The following is an 18,835-nucleotide window of genomic DNA, read 5'->3' as shown; positions in this document are numbered from 1 at the left end:
ATATATATCTGAGAATAATATGTTCAATAGCGGAGCCATGGAATATATAAAAAAGTTCATGCTTAGTTCCAAGCCCGCACATTTGTCAAATAACATGCCTCAGTGTTGATTTAGTTTAAATATTCTAACTGGAAAGTCTAACATGGAACTTGTTCCAAGTTGTGCATGTTGCATTAATACAGACGGGTACCTTAATAGCAGATTTATGTGACAGTATTTGCTATAGCAATATATACATTGCTAATTTTCAACTCACCATCAAATTCAGAATCGGTAGATAAAGATCCAGAGGAAAAAAAATGATAATGTTAAAGGTGCCTAGTATCTATCAGGCATGTCAGAGAGCATTAATTCTTTTTAACGTAAGTTTAAAGAATGGCATGAGTACGATCATGAGGGCTTGTCTTATTTCTAAAGACCAAGATGTAGAATCAGTTTGAGTAGAGAAAAGAAATCATTTGTGGGAGGACTTTATGGATCACTTAACAATAACTACATATCCACACTACATACATGGCATTCAAGCAAGTGTGATTTGAAAATTAATATTAGAAAATAAGGAAATGGCAGATGAATTGAACAGTGGACTGGTATGCTTGACCTCAGTGATTGGTAAGATTTTCGAGTCCATTATTGAGGATGAGATTATGGCGTACTTGGATGCATGATAAACCACAGCTGAGTCAACATGGTTTAATCAGAGGTAAGTCATGCCTCAGAAATCTGTTAGAATTCTTTGAGGAACTAATAAGCAAATTAGTCAAAGGAGAGCCATTGGACATGATCCATTTGGATTTCCAGAAGGCCTTTGACAAGGTGCTACCCCGGAGGCTGCTAAATAAGATGAGTGCATGGTATGAGGGGCAAGGTACTGGCATGGTTAGAGGATTGGCTGACTGGCAGATGGCAGTGATGGGGATTAAAGGATCTTTTCCAGGACAGCTGCAGACCAGAGTTCACAGGTGTCAGTTATTCATGTTATACATTAAAGATCTGGATGAAAGCATTGAGAGCATTGTTGCTAAGCGCTCAAATAACACAAAGGTACATGGTGGGCAGATAGCATTGATGAAGTGGGAAGGCTGCAGAAGGAAATGGTCAGGCAGCGAGAGTGTACAAAGAAGTAGCAGGTGGAATACAATGTGGGAAAGTGTGAGGTTATGCAGTTTGGTAAGAAGAATAGAGGCATAGACAATTTTCTAAATGGGAAAAGGCTTTGGAAATCTGAAGCACAAACAGACTTAGGAGCCTTAGTTCGTGATTCTCTTAAGATTAATGTGCAGGTTCAGTTGGCAGTTTGGAATCAAATACAACATTATCATCTATTTCCAGATGGTTTGAACATAAAAGCTTGGATATACCGCTGAGGCTGCATAAGGCTCTGGCCAGACCACGTTTGGAAAATTATGAACTGTTTTGGGTCCTGTAACTAAGGAACGATGTGATGGCATTGGAGGGCGCCCAGAAGAGATTTACAAGAATGATCCTGAGGATCTTAATGCTTCTCACAGGAGGAGCATTTGAGGACTCTGAATCTCTACTCAGTGGAATTTAGAAGGATGAGGGGAGATATCACTGCAATTTACAAAATACTGAAAGGCCTGGATAGAGTGAATGTGGAAAAGATATTCCCATTAGTAGGAAAAACTACAGCCCAAGGGCTCAGCCTCATAGTGGAGGAAAAAACCTTTAGAACTGAGACGAGGAGGAATTTCTTCAGCCAGAGTGTGGTTAATCCGTGTAATTCATTGCCACAGCAGGTTTTGGAGGAAAAATTGAAGTGTCTTTAACTCAGAGATAGAGACATACTTGATTAATAGGGGGAGCAAGGGTTATGGGAAGAAGGCACGAAAATGTGGTTGAAATACATACCAAACATGATTGATCAGCAGAGTAGACATAATGGACCAAGCTGCCTAATTCTGCTCTTATATTTTTTGGTCTTATGGTCTTTATCATAGGGCCTTAAAAGAAGTGACTAGTGGCTTAGTTGATGTGTTGCTTTTAATTTTCCAAAATCAATTTGATTCAGAGATGGTTATTTACATTAAAAGATAGCAAATGTTATTCAGAAAGGGATAGAAACAGAAATTAGGAAACCACAGGCTGATTAGCTTAACATCTGCCATCGGGAAAATGTTAGAAGCTATTATGAAAATTGTTAAAACAGGACACTCTGAAAAGTTCAAAATAGTCAGACAGTGTCAACCTGATATTTATGAATCATGTTTGACCAATCTTTTGGAATTCTTTGAGGACGTAACACAATATAAAGCTATATATAAAGGTGAATCAGTGGATATGGTTGACTTAGATCTTCCAGAAGGCAATTGATAATTGTTAAATCAAAACTTATCAGAGAAATTAAATCTTATGGTATAACAGTTAGCGTATTGGCATGGATAGAAGATTGGCCGATTAACAGGAAGCAGACCGTAGGCATAAATGGGTCTTTACCGGATGACAGGATGGAGAGAATTAGAATCGTACAGATATATAGCACAGAAACGGCCCTTTGGTCTAACTCATCCATGCCGAGCAGGTTTCCTAAACTCAGCTAGCCCTATTTGTCTGCTTTTGGCCCATATCCCTCTGACCATTTCCTATCCATGTCTGTCTAAATGTCTCCTAAATTTTGTAATTGTACCTGCCTCTACCACTTCCTCTGACAGCTTATTTCATATGCACACCACCCTCTGTCTGAAAATATTGCCGCTCAGGTCCCTTTTAAATCTTTCCCTTGTCACCTTAAACTTGTGCCCTCTAGTTTTGGACTTCCTTACCCTGGGGAAGAGACCTTGGCTATTCACCAATGTACTCGGCAGTGTGCAACAGAGTTCAGTACTAGAACCTCAAATGTTTGCAATTTATATCAATGACTTAGATGAAGGGATGGAAGGTATGGTTTGCCAGATTTTCCCATGACACAAAGACTGCACGGTATGTAATCCATGAAAATGACATAAAGAGACCTCAAAAACATATGGATATGTTAAGTGAGTGGAGAAAGATGTGGTAGAAGAAATTTATTGGAGAAGCATGTGAAATTGTCCATTTTTGCAGAAAGAACACAAAATAAGCATACGATCTAAATGGTGAGGGACTGCAGATCTTGGAGATGCTGAAGAAGCTGGGTGTCCCCATGTATCGATCACAAAAACATTAGGATGCAGGTGCAACCAGTAACTATGAAAGTTGATAGAACATTATAATTTATCGCAAGGAGAATTGAATAAAAAGTAATGACATTATGGTTCAGTTGTACAGGACACTGGTGACACCTCATCCAGAACACTGTGCACAGCATTGGTCACCTCATTGTTATGATCCCAGCTGATGTTATTACTGGTCAAATCAGGTCGCAACCTGAAACCTAACTTGATAGATTACATTTTGTCTTGTTTGATTTTAATGAAGTGGTCTCTCATTGAATCATAAGCATGCAATGCTACAGATTTTGCTTTGGAAATAAAACAGTAGTTTGTTAAGGAAAGAAATTAAGATAAAATAAAATAAACCAAACCATCTACTTATGGTACAAATTCAAACATTTTAAAACATATAGTAAAAATGTAATCTCATTAATCTCATAAAACTCCTTCTCAAATTGAAAAGATTAATATAATGCTTTTAAATAAGCCCCAAAAGATATACCAAGTAGAGTACACAAAAACATCACTCATATAGTACTCACACTAGACTGTATCTTCAGTGGGTTTGGTTTAAGTCAATTAAGTTTGCAATTTTCAGACTGGAACAGCAGATAGCTTCTCTTTGGAGCTATCACAAGGCTGGGATAAATGTACTCATCTTTAATAATCTCTTCAGGGTTCTATCCCAACACTTCAGGTCTGGGACTAAAATTAATTCTTCACCATGAGGCAGTGGCTTTCAACTGGCGTACTGTGAAAACTGTACAAGTGTGCTATGCAAACTTTGTATGAATGTGTACAAACTTTGCATTTTGCTCTGATCTGCTGAATTTCAGTTATGTATCCATTCAATTATTTTATTAAACTTCTATCTTACAAATATGAAATGTCACCTACAAAATTAAGACACCTGAACCGAGTGCAGTATGTGGAGCAGATTAAAGGACATGAATGATTAGAAATAGTTGAGTTGAGCAGATTTCGAAAATATATCTGGGATCACAGTTAAAGATGAGATAGTAGGAACTGTCGATGCTGGAGAATCTGAGATAACAAGATGTAGAGCTGGATGAGCACAGCAGGCCAAGCAGCATCAGAGAAGCAGGAAAGCTGATGTTTTGGGTCAGGACCCTTCTTCAGAAAATTTCAAACCCTTTCTGGATAAGGGTCCAGACTCGAAACGTCGGCTTTCCTGCCCCTCTGATGCTGCTTGGCCTACTCTGTTCATCCAGCTCTACACTTTGTTATCACAGTTGAAGATGGTATTTTTAGGTGGTTTTGAAATCTCAATGCATTTCATCCTCCTTTAACTTGTTGTAAGCACCACGTTGCAAACCTCTCTAAAAAGGCTGCAACCGTTGTCAATGCAAGTAAAAGTAATATTTATAAGCAATCTAATCAGCTGAAAAATGTTGGTGTGCCATGAAATTGTTTGTCTCATTGAAGTGTGCAGTATTACTAAAAAGGTTGTGAATTGTTGCTCTAGGATGGCCTCGTTCGTTGTTTAACTGTTGCAACTTAGGAAACTCAGTTTACACAGCCATCCTATTTCATGGACTTCACAGGACATTTCTGAGCTCAAAGAGAAACTGGAAGTCTCTCTCTGCCATAGGTATTTCCCTTTAGCTTGAAAAAAATCACAGGATCATGAAAGTGTTACAACACAGAATGAAGCACCTCAGCTACCTGCGCTGGTTCATTAAATGAACATCATACCTCATGCCAATCTCCTGCTATTTCCCCGCACCCTTGCACATTCTATTTCTTCAAATAACCATCCAATGCCCTTTTGAATACCTCAGCTGAACTTGTCTTCACCACACTTCTAGGCAGTGCATTCCACTTGCTAACTACTCACTGAGTCCATAAGATTATAAGACGATAAGACATAGGAGCAGAAATTAGGCCCGTTGAGTCTGCTTCAGCATTCAATCATGGCTGATACATTCCTCAACCCCATTCTCCTGCCTTCTCCCTATAATCTTTGGTCCCCTTGATTATCAAGAATCTATCTATCTCTATCTTAAATATACTCAGTGAACTGGCCTCGAAAGCCTTCTGTGGCAATGCATTCCATAGATTCACCACTATCTGGCTGAAGAAGTTTCTCCTCATTTCTGTTCTAAAGGGTGTTCCTTTTACTCTAAATCTGTGCCCTCGGGTCCTAGTCTCTCCTATCAGTGGAAACATCTTTCCCATATTCACTCTGTCTGGGCCATTCAATATTGTGTAAGTTTCAATTAGATACCCCCTCATGCTTCTAAAATTCATCGAGTATAGACCTAGAGTCCTTAAACATTCCTCAAATGTCAAGCCATTCATTCCAGGGATCATTCTCAGTCATCCGTGAATCAAAAAGTTTTTCCTTACATCACCCTTGCTTCTTTCATCTATTCTCAGAACTGAAGTTCCTCACCCCTGGAACCATTCTTGTAAACTGTTTCTGCACTCTTGGCAATGCATTCAAAACCTTTTCATAATGTGGTGCCAGAACTGCTCATATTACTCTTGTTAAAGTCTAACAATTGCCTTATAATTTGAATCCAATGTAGGCAGCACAGTGGCTCAGTGGTTAGCACTGCAACCTCACAGCACCAGGGACCCGGCTTCGATTCCAGCCTCAGGTGACTGTGTGGAATTCGCACATTCTCTCCGTGTCTGCATGGGTTTCCTCCAGGTACTTCGGTTTCTTCCCACAGTCCAAATATGCGCAGGCTAGGTGGATCGGCCATGCTAAATTGCCCGTAGTGTTCAGGGGTGTGTGGGCTATAGGGGGATGGGTCTGGGTGGGATGCTTCAAGGGGCGGTGTGGACTTGTTGGGCCAAAGGGCCTGTTTCCACACTGTAGGGAATCTAATCTAAATCAAAACAAGTTCAACATCATCTTGCCATGCCTCTATCAAAAATGCTTAGGATGCTGTATGGTTTACTTACTGATTTCTCTATCTTTCCTACCACTTCCAATGATTTTGCACATATACACCCAAATCCTTCTGCTCCTCTATCTCTCTCAGACTTGTAGCCTCTATTTTATTGTCTTTCAAATTTCTTTGTTTCAAAGTCCATGCCCTCACAATTCTCGTCATCTGTTCTACCAAATATCTGCCTACTCCACCAATTTGTCTGTGAATGGAGGTCTACACTGACATCCTCAGAGTTTACATTTTTTTCAAAGTTTTATGTCCTTTGTAAACTTTGAAATTTCCCCTGCAGACCAAGTTCTAGATAAAGTTCCAGAAATCTCAAAGAAACCTTTTGGCCCAATTATTAAACTTTCTGAGTTGTAAAACAATCCAAGATAAACAAAATAGTCCATTGTGATGCACTGAAACCAAATCACTGAAACACCAGCCCTCAAAAACTGTATAAAAGATATCACCATGTCTACAGAAATGCTTAGCTATTAATTATTAACTTAAGCCACACAGAAAACCTACAGGTTACTAACTCAAAAACCAGGTAGCAAACACATAGTAAATGACATTAAATATGTACGTTGCACAGATCACATCACATCATTTCAAGAAGCATGAAAATATGTTAGAGACAGTTCAGCAAAGATGTACAAGATTACTACCTGCTGGCCAGATTGTTGTATTTTGAGGAAATGTTGGATAGACTAGGCTGGTATTCGCTCCAGTTTAGAAGAGTCAGAATTGACTTGATGGAAACATATTAGCTCCTGAGAAATCTTGATACTTTCTCTTTGGAGATCCTTAAACTCAGGATTAAGGTCTAAAATTCAGGATCTCCTGTTGAAGTCAGAGATGAGCACCATATCCTCCAAGTTGGTTGGCCTGCAGCCCCTCAAAGGTTTTCTGCATGTTAGCTGGCATGCCGGCGCATTGGTTTCTGCTTCTGAAGCATCTACCACGCACAGACTTCAGAGGTCCACACTGCAGCAAAATGAATTAGTAAAAACACTGGGGTGAGGTGGATTGATTTCTTCCAAAAGTTTAAGAGTTTTTGAAACTATTTTTCTTTTGTTAAGCAGGTGGTTGAATGGTTAGGTAGGAATGCAGAGCTGAGGTTGCAGTAAAATTAACCATGATCTTGTTGAAATGTGGAGCGGCGAAGAGGGGCTGAATAACCTTGTTCTGCTCCTAATTTGTATGTTTGTACATATGTATGCACTGGAAGAAATAATAGGGAAAATGGGAGAAAAGCACAGTGATAATCTGAAGTGATTTTAAATTTACATATAGATTAGATCTATCAGATTGGCAATAGTAACCTGGAAGGCGAGTTCATAGAATGACAGTTTCTTAGGCAGCATGTTCTTGAATAAAAATTTCGCCGATAAAGCATAATGTAATAAATGTGAACTTGTCCACTTTAGCAGGAAGAATAAAATAAAAGTTACATTGTTTAAATGGACAGGGAATGCAGAACTCTGTAATAGAGGGATCTGGGTATCGTAATATGTGGACCCCAAAAATATTATTATAAAGACATTGCAAGTAATCAGGAAAACAAACGGGACATTGTTGTTTATTACAAGGAAACAAAATGTAAAAGTAGGAAAGCTTTGCTGCAGTGGTACAATGTGTAGGTAAGGCCACAGTGGAGTACTATGTACAGGCTTGGTCGCCTGGTTTAAGAAAAGATTAGAAACAGCGCAAAGAAAAAATAAAAAGGGAGCAGAAATAGACCATTCAGCCTCTTGAACCTGCTCCAAAGTTATTTAATTCATGGCTTATCATTTTGTGTTTTGAATTCCACATCCCTGTCTGCCCTGATCATCCTTGATTCCCCTGCCCAGCAAGAATCTGTGCATCTCTATCATAAAATATTCAATGACACCGCCTCTAGTGTCTTCTGAGGTAGAGAATTTCAAAGTCTCAGAGAGAAAGGAATTCCTTCATTATCCATCCAGAAAGGGAAGCCCCTAATGTTGAAACAGTGTCCCCTAGCTGTGGACTGACCCACAAGAGGAAACAGCCCTTCCATGACAAGATTATTTAAGATATTGTACACTTTAATCAAGTCACCCCTCTCTCTTCTAAAGTCCTGTGGAGCTGACTGCAGCCTGACTGACCTATCTTCATAAGACAACTCATTCAGGTATCAATCACCTCAGAATTCTGCATGTGTTCTCCATTCAACTAACACTCTGCTTTATCACTCCTCCTGCAGAAGTGAATAATTTCACATATTTTTAAAATCCATTTACCAGAAATTTACCAATTCCCCAGCTGGAGGGTATTCTTAAGAAGAACAGTTTGGTTCTGTAACTATTGGAGATTAGAAGATTGAAAAGTAATTACAAAATAAGAGCAAGAATAGGCCATTTGGTCGATAATAATGACCATGGGTCATTCTTCACCTCAATGCCATATTCCCACACATTCTCCCCAGACCCTTAATCCCATTTAGAATTTGAAATCTATCTCTTTCATTCACAAATATCTTCAGTGACCCGTCCTCCGCAACATCCCATGGTACAGTACCCTCTGAGTAAAGAAATTTCTCCTCATCTCAGTCCTAAATGACCTATCCTATATCCAGTCTCTGGCCCCTTGTTTGAGATCTCCCTGAATCCTATTGATTTTCTTGAAGCATACAAGGGAACTTGATGGAATAGATGATGAAGGCAGGTTTCCCTGCAAAGAAAAGACTAGAACTCAATGACAAAATATAAAAATGAGAGAACTTCCATTTAATATAGAAGTGAGGATTTTTCTTTCTGTCACAGGATTGTGTTAGACTCTAGAAATGCCTTGCTCAGAAAACAGTGGAGGCTGGATCATTAAATATTTTAAAAGTTAGGTTAGATTCTTAACTGAGAAGGAATCAAAGGGTATTGGAATTGTCAGAAAAGTAGAGGCCATCATCAAGTCAGACATTATCTTAACGCAACGGCACAGAAGGCTCAATTGGCCTACTCTGTGCCAAACTTGTATCATTGTGGGTAGGTCTAAGTTAAAACTTCACTCACTACTGAACCAAATATACAGGTTATTTTGATCAACAAAAGATACCCCAACCTGTGGATTTGCATTTAGCACACTGATTGTTACAAGCAATCTAGCATCTGCTAAAGGAAATGCAACTTGTTGCACACTTTGAAGATAGGATTACATTTTGCAGAAAACGTTTACTCTTAAGCACCAACAAGCCCATTCCAATGACTGTAGCCGTGAGTTAGTAAAAGATTGTGGCTTATAAAAAATGGGTGGGAAACAGTAATTGACGGTGATCCCTCGACTAATACCTCTGTTAGTTAGGCCACCTATCTATCACGTTTTCCTGAATGCAGTAAAGTCTGACATGTAAAGGGAGTACAAAGGGGAGTGATACTGGCCTCAAAATATTAACTCAGTTTCTCTCTCCATGGATGCTGCTAGACCTGCTGAATTTCTACAGCAGTCTCTGTGTTATTTGGAAAGGGAGTACCACCTGTTTCCAACATGAACTTTGAATTACTTCTTCTCTGCCTTTCAAATAAGGCCCATTGAGATTTTGTTAAACCTGCTGTTTCAAGAGGGAGGAAACTGACCAACAGAAATTGCACCCAGAGCATCTCCCAGCTGGAGACAACTCTTGCATTTATTTTTCAGCAAGGGAAGTCACTGCAAATCTGAGGCCTCCCTAGCTGTTTGTGCATCTCCAAATCATGGGCTAATTGTGGCAGCCCAGAAATGGAAGAGAAAATTGGATTTTGTTTACTCCTTCTTGGAGGGTGAACATTCCCGGCAAGGCCAGAATTCGTTGCGCATTCCAAATTGGAGGAGTTGGCCCTCCCACTTCCTGGACCTCATGAAGCCCATGTGCCATTCACAGTGCATTATGTAGTAACTTAGTACAATTGAGCAATTCAGCCATTGCAGGGACCTGTTGAAAATTGACTACATTGCTGTGGGATTGGTGTCACATGTAGCAAAGGCCAGTTAAGGATGGCAAATCTCAACCTCTGAAAAACAACCCACTGGTAATCCATTAGTTTCACAATCATTGATAATAGGTTAGTATGTTATTCCAACTTAATAACTCTCCCTCTCAGTTGCTATGGTGAAATTTGAGGCTCGTATGAACAAGGCATTTGCTCAAATCTTGGATGTTTTTTATTTTTTAGAAAGTTGGTATTTTTATGATGCATCGTTCACCAGTAAATGAAAATGTTAAACACACTTTTCCGGAGTACCATTATTCACATCATACATCCAAAGAGCCCAGACTCAATTACTTCTCAGCGCTGCCCTGTGTACTGTCTGTTGGTTTGAGTGTATGTAGCACAAGATAGAAGTGGTTTGAATTCTACCAGATCTTTGAATTACTAGTGCACTGAGGTCATCAGCAAGCCATTGCCTACCGTATGCCACTGTCCAATTTCTCTAGAAGCATATTCACAGCTTAATGCTGTTGCAGGTAATTCCTTTATTGTCAAGATTTAATGAAAGAACTGGATAATATTACAATAATGCAGATCAAGAACCCATGGTAATGATCAGAGAATCAGCTGAATTATATTTAAGTGCTCATTACTTTACTTAATTATTTGTACTTCTAAGAAACGCACAAACTAATACCTCTGTTAGGTTAAAGCTGCTTATTGAAAATAGCTGAATACCGTGTTATTGATGTCGTCACGCAATATGCCTTTTAAGTTAACTTCCTCGCTGTGTTCATCTTTAATGCATGATATAGCTTTAATCCATGTTCACGTATTTTTGACACAAATGTGTTTGTCTTAAATTATTTACCAATCAGAATAATATATGAGCGACTGCTTTTTTGATCCTGTCACTCAAAGCATGAGTGATACAATTTGTAGCCTGCTTCAGCCATCGTTCTCTACCTTATTATAGAAATGGGAGTTTCCCATATTGGTGCAACTTTGAAAAAATGGGACATAATTCTGGTGTCCTCAATTGTAATTAATCTTCAACCTCCTAGTACAGAATAAAACTAAAATAAGAATATTTTAACTCTATAGATTACTTCCTTTGTGCAATCTTTATTTCCAAGCACTTTCTGTTCAACCTAGCTTAATGACAGTTTTTGCAAATACACTTTTTAATACAGCCCAGGAAATGTCCCCCAGGTTGTGTTGCTGATCCTTCAATGAGGTCAGCAATCACACAACGACATGTTATATTCCAACAGGTTTAGACTAACACCTGAAGAAGGTCCAAAAGCTTGTGTTTTCAAAGAAATCTGTTGGACTATAACCTGGTATTCTGTGTCTTCTGACTTTGCCCACCCCAGTCTAACATCTGCACCTCCACATCGTGATCTCTAGATTGGCAGCACTGAAGCACTAGGAACAAGAGCCAGCTTTGTGGCTGCATGAAAGGGAAAGTTAACAAAGGTTCCTGTTTCTGGCATATTATCCAATGGATCCCTCCTGCAAGGGCGTGTCGCCATTTTAAGCTGATTTGCTGAGTCGTGGGATTGGGTGGAATGTATATTGTGCAGCCTAGCTAATGTTGCTCATCATTGATTTCAATGAAGAAATGACGTCGGAGCATAGCTTCAGTCCAATCCCAGCCGTCTCCCTAAAACCAGATTAGCTTGTAACTTCCTGCAGTATTCTCTATGGTTTATGTAACCGAAAGCTATTGACAAATTACAGAATCAGACACTACAGTTCAGTCGGCCATTCCTTGGCACCACCAAAGCTAGTTTGTGAAAAATATCAGCCTGCATCAGGTTCAGAACAAGTGACAGTGAATGTAACTACTAAGGCATAAGTCGCCATCTTCAGGGGGCAAGAGGTAAGAGAGATGCAGACATCCATCAAAGCTTTTATTGGTAAGTGGATGGAAGTTCAAGGGGGAAGTACTTTCAATACAAAGTACTCCCTCTGTGACAATGTAAAAGCCATGTAGTCATCAAACATTTATGACCATTTTAAAGCCAACCTTCAATCCAAAAATAGACCTCCTTTGTCATGGCCATTAGTGTTTCCTCATACGTCTCTCCAGCGGTGTCACTGTGGTTTTGAACCAACTGATTGACTTTAATCATATTAAGTTAATGGGGCAGCTGCACATGGGCGGAAGATTCAATTCAGGGCATAAGTACTGAGTTATGTAAGCTTTCTGTCCATTTACATGCTTTCCCAGTTCCACCTGAGAGACACACATACTGACTGATTGGGAGGCATGGTCCAGTGTACTATTGTTATAAGGACAAGATTTTTTTTAAAAAATTCATTCATGGAATGTGGCATCCCTGGCTCGGTTAGCAATTATTGTCCATTCCTAATTACATGGAGGTTACTTTGAAGTCAACTATATTACTGTGTGCCTTTGAAACACATGCACGCCAGCAGACTTCCTTCCCTAAAGGGGACTAGTGAACCAGGTGAGCTTTTGCAATAATTGACAGTGGTTATATGATGACTGTTATGTTTGATTTTAGTTCCAAATATTTATTGAATTTATGTTTCACCATCTGCTATGTTGGGTTTGAGCCTATAACCCCAGAATATGATCCTGTAACTCTGGATTACTAAACCAGTGATATTACCTCTACATATCCACCTCAAAACATGCATAAGGTCTGCTGAATCTGGCAATGGGTGTTTATGTGACCCCACAGGTTAATTCTTGACCCATGAATCTTTGGGAATATTGATTTGGAGATATTATATTCCAGCAGGATCTGGAGTGAAGAATTATACTTCCATTCTCTGCTACCACTCGGTTTCATCATTTACACATTGGAACCCAAGCATCATGTTTTAATTCCATGGAGTTAGAGCTGAAAAATAACAAAGTTACGCTAAATCTGTATCAAACATTGGTTAGATTGCACTTAGTTATGGTCACCATATTCTAAAAAATATATAGAAAAGCTGAAGAGGGGTGCAGAGAAGATTTGCAAGTCTGATACCAGAAATCTGTGAGTATACATATCAAGAAAGGATTGAGGAGTGATGTCTTCTCTTGAACTAAGCTTGGGATAATCCAATAGGAGACTTTTAAATCATGAGTATTCAGGGAGAACTTTTCCTCTTGTGATGGAAAACGTAACCAGTGGTCATCAGAATAATATAGTCACCAATAAGTTCAACAGAGAAATCAGAAAGAATTTCTTTACCCAAAAGTGATAAGGATTTTGGACGTGGATACTGTAAATGCATTTAAGAGAAAGCTAGGCATACATATGAGGGAGAAGGAAACAGATTGTTATAACATTGAGATGAGAATAGATGGGCGATGGCTGAAGAGAAGCATAAACATCATAAGGATTCGCTGAGGTGAATAACATGTTTCTCTGCTGAATATCCTATGTTAAACTATAGTCTTTCAGATCTATATGTCAGGATCAAGGGGGCACAGCTGTACTGCCACACTGTAGGGATTCTTTGAATAATCATTTTAGAGCAAATTGTGATTTAAAGACAGAAGACTTTTATCAGCTAATAAACTTCCCATTTTTCTTTAAGAAGACAAATACCAAGGACAGCTGATATACACAGCTTATATGTACAAGACAGACAGTGGGGCTAGAGCCTTTGGCTTAGGTAGGAAAATTCAACTTCAGCCTCTTAATCGTAAGGTGGACGGTTAGCATGAGCCAAATTGGGTTTACAACCACACAACTAGATTTTACAACTTCACAACGATGCTGCAAACAATCTCCATCCCCAGTTCTGGAATCTCAGGCAGTGGAGACTTGACTGTGTGTGAGGATAATACTGAATCCAAGAATGAGGTAGGACATAGGGAATCATAGAATCTCTACCATGTGGAGGCAGGTCTTTCAGCCCATCAAGTCCACACCAACCCTCTGAAGACCATCTCACCCTGACTCAAACCCCCCCCCACCCCCCCCCCCCCCCGAGTCTAACCCCATAACCTTGTATTTCCCACAGCAAATCCACCTAGCCTGCTCTCTATGCATATTTTAGCATTTTGTCACCCAAACCTTCACATCTTTTGACTGTGGGAGGAAAGTGGAGCATCCGCAGGAAATCCACGCCAACACAGGGAGAATGTGCAAACTCCACAGAGAGTCCCACAAGGCTGGAATTGAATTCAGGTCCCTGACACTGTGAGGGGCAGCGGTATTAACAACTGAGCCACCATGCCGCCCACAGAGCTGCTGTCTAAAAATGGTTTGTCCTTTATAAAGTAGAAAACTGACCTGAGTTTGTTCTAACTGGGGAATTTGAAACAAAAGGAACAATTTCAGAGGGATGAATTAGTCATTTTCATTAGATTTTTCACCACCTTGTGCGTATTGCTGTTAATCATTGTTACTGTTTGTGGGTTCTTAGACTGCAGACAGACTATTCATCCATTAGAGATAATGGGAACTGCAGATGCTGGAGAATTCCAAGATAATAAAATGTGAGGCTGGATGAACACAGCAGGCCAAGCAGCATCTCAGGAGCACAAAAGCTATTCATCCATTAGACAGGATTAACAACGATACAGCAAAGTGGGTTCTTAAAAGCAGTGAAGGTACAGGAAAGAATATTTAAGAAATTTCCTACTCCTATCTTTGACTAAACAATATACTTGTAGATTTAAAGTTCCATGTACCTTAAACTGTTGAACGCTGTCATTGGATACCTGACATCTATCCAACTTGATGAATCATTTTTTCATGACTCAGGGTCACTGCGATCCCTAAGTGATTCACCAAATTGGCAGGTGACTGAAACTACTACTTCTCAAATCTCCTGTTTTTCATGTAAAATGAAAATGCAACAGACATGATGCCTGTAGAAACACAAGTATAAATGTTCTTGCTGCCACTTTGTGGGAGCTGTTAACTTGCTGAATATAAAACCTTGCACTCAGACAGTAAGGAGACATCAATCTACAGTTCAAACCATCTTAACATGAAACAGCATCCCTGTCAGGGGAACCTAGAACACAAGAGTATGGTTTCAGGCCATGGGGACAATAAAAGCAGAAATGTCTTCATTAACAGATTGTGGATCTTTGAAACTGCTTACCCCGGAGGGCTATAGACATTCCATTGTTCGGTATATTTAAGGTTGAGATAAATACATTTTGTCGTCTCTCCGGGAATCACAGGATGTTGGTAGCGGGCAGGAAAGTTGTGACAGAGGATTAGCCATGATTGTATTGAATGGCGGAGCAGCGTTGAGGGATTGGATAGTCTTCTTTCATTCATATTTCTTATGGGCCCAAATATCCGCAATCCTCCAATTCTGGACTCCACCTAATGTTAGTCACTAACAGTCCCCATTAACAACTATTCACACTCCCAGCCAGATTGTTAGCAACCCCTCTGTCTATCCAACTGCCCTTGTCTTCGGGCTCTATCCTATCATTTACTCCCTGCCCCATCAGCCTCCCTGTTTTCTGCATACAAACTGATGTTTTCCCAGCTACTGCCAGTTCTGAGAAAGGGTCACTGGACCCGAAACATTAACTCTGATTCTTTTCTTCGCAGATACTACCAGACCTGCTGAGCTTTTCCAGCAACTTCTGTTTTTATTCTGGACAATTGAAATTGGCCGATTTTAATCACTGAGCAATTTGTGGTTGAGTCTTCAGCTGCCTAGATCCAAACCCTGGAAATTCCTTCTTAAATCTCTCTGTCTGTATTTAAGATGGTCCTTGAAAACTACTTCTTTGATCAAATTTGAGTCATCTGCTTGTTTCAGTTTCACACTTTGTTTGCCAAAGCTCCTGTAAAGCACTTGAGAGATGTTTTTAACTAGGCAAAAGGCACTATTTACATGCAAGTTGTTGTTAAGCTGATTTCAACAGAGAGTACCAGGAGGTGGAAAGCATGTTAAAGCTTCTTGGGAGCTGAGTGGGGAACAAATCTCAGAGGCGCAATGGCCAGAATTCAGAGGAATTAATACTGTGCCTTGTTAACAGATACGGGCACAGTGATTGGGGATTGAAAAGCAGCTACCATAGAGACCTTTTCTTTCTTTGCTTTGTTGCAGAATCACAACAACAGCTGCATGTATGATGGATCTGCGGAGATACCCACTGGATGAACAAAACTGCACGCTGGAAATAGAAAGCTGTGAGTACTCTCAAGAGAAACTGGCCCCGCAGCAGAAAAAATTCTCAACCACTAGCATTCTCAACCAAGCATCCAGATGTATCCCTGTCGCCTTCTCCAGCTCCCAGAAAATAGATCCATCATAATGTCATTTAACATTTTTTCTATCAATGGATAGGTGCTAGGTCGCCTTTTATTTAAATTTAAATATACATAGTGCGTGCATAGATGTCCACATGGGGAAATTACAGCCGAGAGTCAGAAAGCATTAAATGCACTATCATTTCAGTTTGATTAATCAGCAGTCTGATGCTAATCTACAATGCGCGATGAATAATGCTTAAATTTTAATCAGATTTAACCTGAATGAAGCAAACACTGGGGTGCTCTCCGTTTGCTTTATTACTCATGACATTGCATGCTCTCGAAATCCCCACCCCCAGGCCTCTGTAGAGATAATCAGGTGCTTTCAGCCTAGTACAAGCCGTTTGTGGAAATGCTTGGGTCATTCACTCCATTGTTTCAGCCCACAGTGTTAACATGTGTTTCATTCAAGTGTGGGCACAAGCAATAAAGAAACCTTAAACTGAAGAGTGGGTGACGTGGGATTCAGAAGGGGACAGGCAGCAGGTGGTGGAAAGTCACTTCAGGAATTTTGAGGTTATCATTAAATAAAAGGCCTGGATTCTTCTTTGATAGTAATAGTGAGTTGAATGCACACACAATTATTGAGTTGTAAGTAATCCAACAATTTGTGCTGAAGGAGAAACATGGCATGAATTGTAGGTTGGACTGAAATCCATGTGGATTTTGAGAGAGGAAAAGGAGACTTGGTTGAACCGTAAAACATCTTGATGGATGTTGACAGGGTGGGAATGATGGCTCCTCTTGTGGGAGATTCCAGAATTAAAGGTCACTGATTAAAAATAAGGAGTCATCCATTTGAAAAAAAGATAAAAAGTAATTTTTTTCTCGCCGAGAGGATTGTAACTCTTCGGGACCCTTTTCCTCAAAAGCAGAGTCTTTGGATATTTTTCAAGGCAGAAGGAGATGAAATCTCGACAAGCAAAGGTTTCAAAGGTTATGTGAGACAGATGGGAATATAAAACAATCAGGTTGACCATGATCTTTTTGAATGGCAGCACAGGTTTGTGGGATGAGGTGGCCTATTCCCACTGCTTATGCATATGCTTTTATACTCTCTCTCTCTCTCTCTCTCTCTCTCTCTCTCTCTCTCTCTCTCTCTGTTGTATGAAGTGAGACCTTTTTTCAGCAGCATCTTGCTTGAAGAGCACAGAGCTGAAAGTCTGAGAGAAATAAAGGAAAGAGGGAGAAAGAAAAGATAGTTCTAATGTATGATGTTGACACTTAAAATCAGCCAGCAGTCAATTCCTCTTGAACTGAGGAAAGCCGAGAGCAAGGCGCGGATCTGAGTCCCAGATATTTCTTAAAATATAGAGAGGAAATGAATGAGGCATTGCCTCAGTCATTAGCCTTGGACCTAGCTCTGGATGTTGTACATTTCAGTTGCTGCTTTCTGTGTTTGAGAGAGGTAGAGAGAGCTGGCAGAAGGAGCCTTTTTGCAGATGACTTGGATAAGCACAATGAGGAGTAGGGTCCAGCAGATTTAAAGAGGACTCTGAGGAGAGCTTTCTTATTCAAGAGGCCTCACGCTCAGACCAAATATCATGAACAGGGCTGAGCCTGGGGATCATCAGCCACTGTCTGCTCTGTTCCTCCTTTCTTCTTTCTCTTTTTACTTTTGCTGTTCTTTTCTTTCTTCTTCATTTTATTTTCTTTAAAGACTGGAGAATGGCCAGTAAAAGAATAGGCTTCCAGCAACAACTGCAGCAACACCAGGACGTGCCAGACCCACTCCCGGCCGCAGCCCTGGGTCTCCCGGCGAGCAGGGAGCAGGTCCTGGGCTGACTTCCCTGGCCCGGATGTGCAGGCTGAGCCAAGACTCCAGGCCTGCAGCTGGGCCCGGGCGTGGGATGGAGCGGGAGCGTCGGCGAAAGGGGCAACAATGGACCAGCAGCAGCGTCTCAAGGAATGCCAGATGGGGAACAGAATTCGGCCATCCTCGGGCTCATGGCTCAAGCTGAGATGCAAAGGCCATGGGAGTGGAGGCTGCAGAGGGCCAGTAACTGAGACCCCAGATCCCGTTACAGATACTCAGGAACACATTTCACAGGCTCTGGCTGATGTCAAGCAGTGACTGGAGGAGCAACAGAGGAGAGCCGAAAAGAGAGAAAGATGAACTCCATTGCAGTAAAATCTTGCGACATGTTCAGTGTTTCAAGATGGCGCTGGAGCGTGGCAACATTTTGTGTACAATATGAGAAGAACCAATTTTCACTGTTTTTTTATATCCACATGACAAATCTAAACCTTAATATATATTCAAGTTAATTGACAGTGCTGGGTCGGTGGCATGGCGGCAGTACTGGTTGGCTAATAATCCCAAATCCGAGGCTAACATTTTGGGGATATGAGTTCAAATCCTTGTCAGGCCGATGGTGAAATTTGAATTCAATTTGAAAAGAAGCCAGCTGAAAAAGCAAGTATAAGGGCAACTAATGTAAATATATCTGGATGTGAGTTTGCTCACTGAGCTGGAAGGTTAGTTTTCAGATGTTTCGTCACCATTCTAGGTAACATCATCAGTGAGCCTCCGACGAAGCGCTGGTGTTATGTCCCGCCTTCTGTTTATCTGCTTAGGTTTCCTTGGGTTA

At 40.4% G+C, this 18,835-nt stretch overlaps 1 protein-coding gene across 2 annotated transcripts in view; it reads left to right on the top strand.

Annotated features, from left to right (window-relative positions):
• The window catches only part of gabrb3 (gamma-aminobutyric acid type A receptor subunit beta3), a 511,154-nt gene that overhangs the window by 416,075 nt on the left and 76,244 nt on the right, over positions 1-18,835 (top strand). For both annotated transcript variants that reach the window (XM_059646784.1, XM_048533130.2), the window contains one exon: positions 16,039-16,121. In XM_059646784.1, the coding sequence (XP_059502767.1) occupies positions 16,039-16,121 (83 nt within the window). The remainder of the gene's footprint in view (positions 1-16,038; positions 16,122-18,835) is intronic.

This window comes from Stegostoma tigrinum, chromosome 6, assembly GCF_030684315.1.
Source record: "Stegostoma tigrinum isolate sSteTig4 chromosome 6, sSteTig4.hap1, whole genome shotgun sequence".
Lineage (NCBI taxonomy): Eukaryota > Metazoa > Chordata > Chondrichthyes > Orectolobiformes > Stegostomatidae > Stegostoma > Stegostoma tigrinum.
This window is presented reverse-complemented; position numbering and strand designations above follow the sequence as displayed.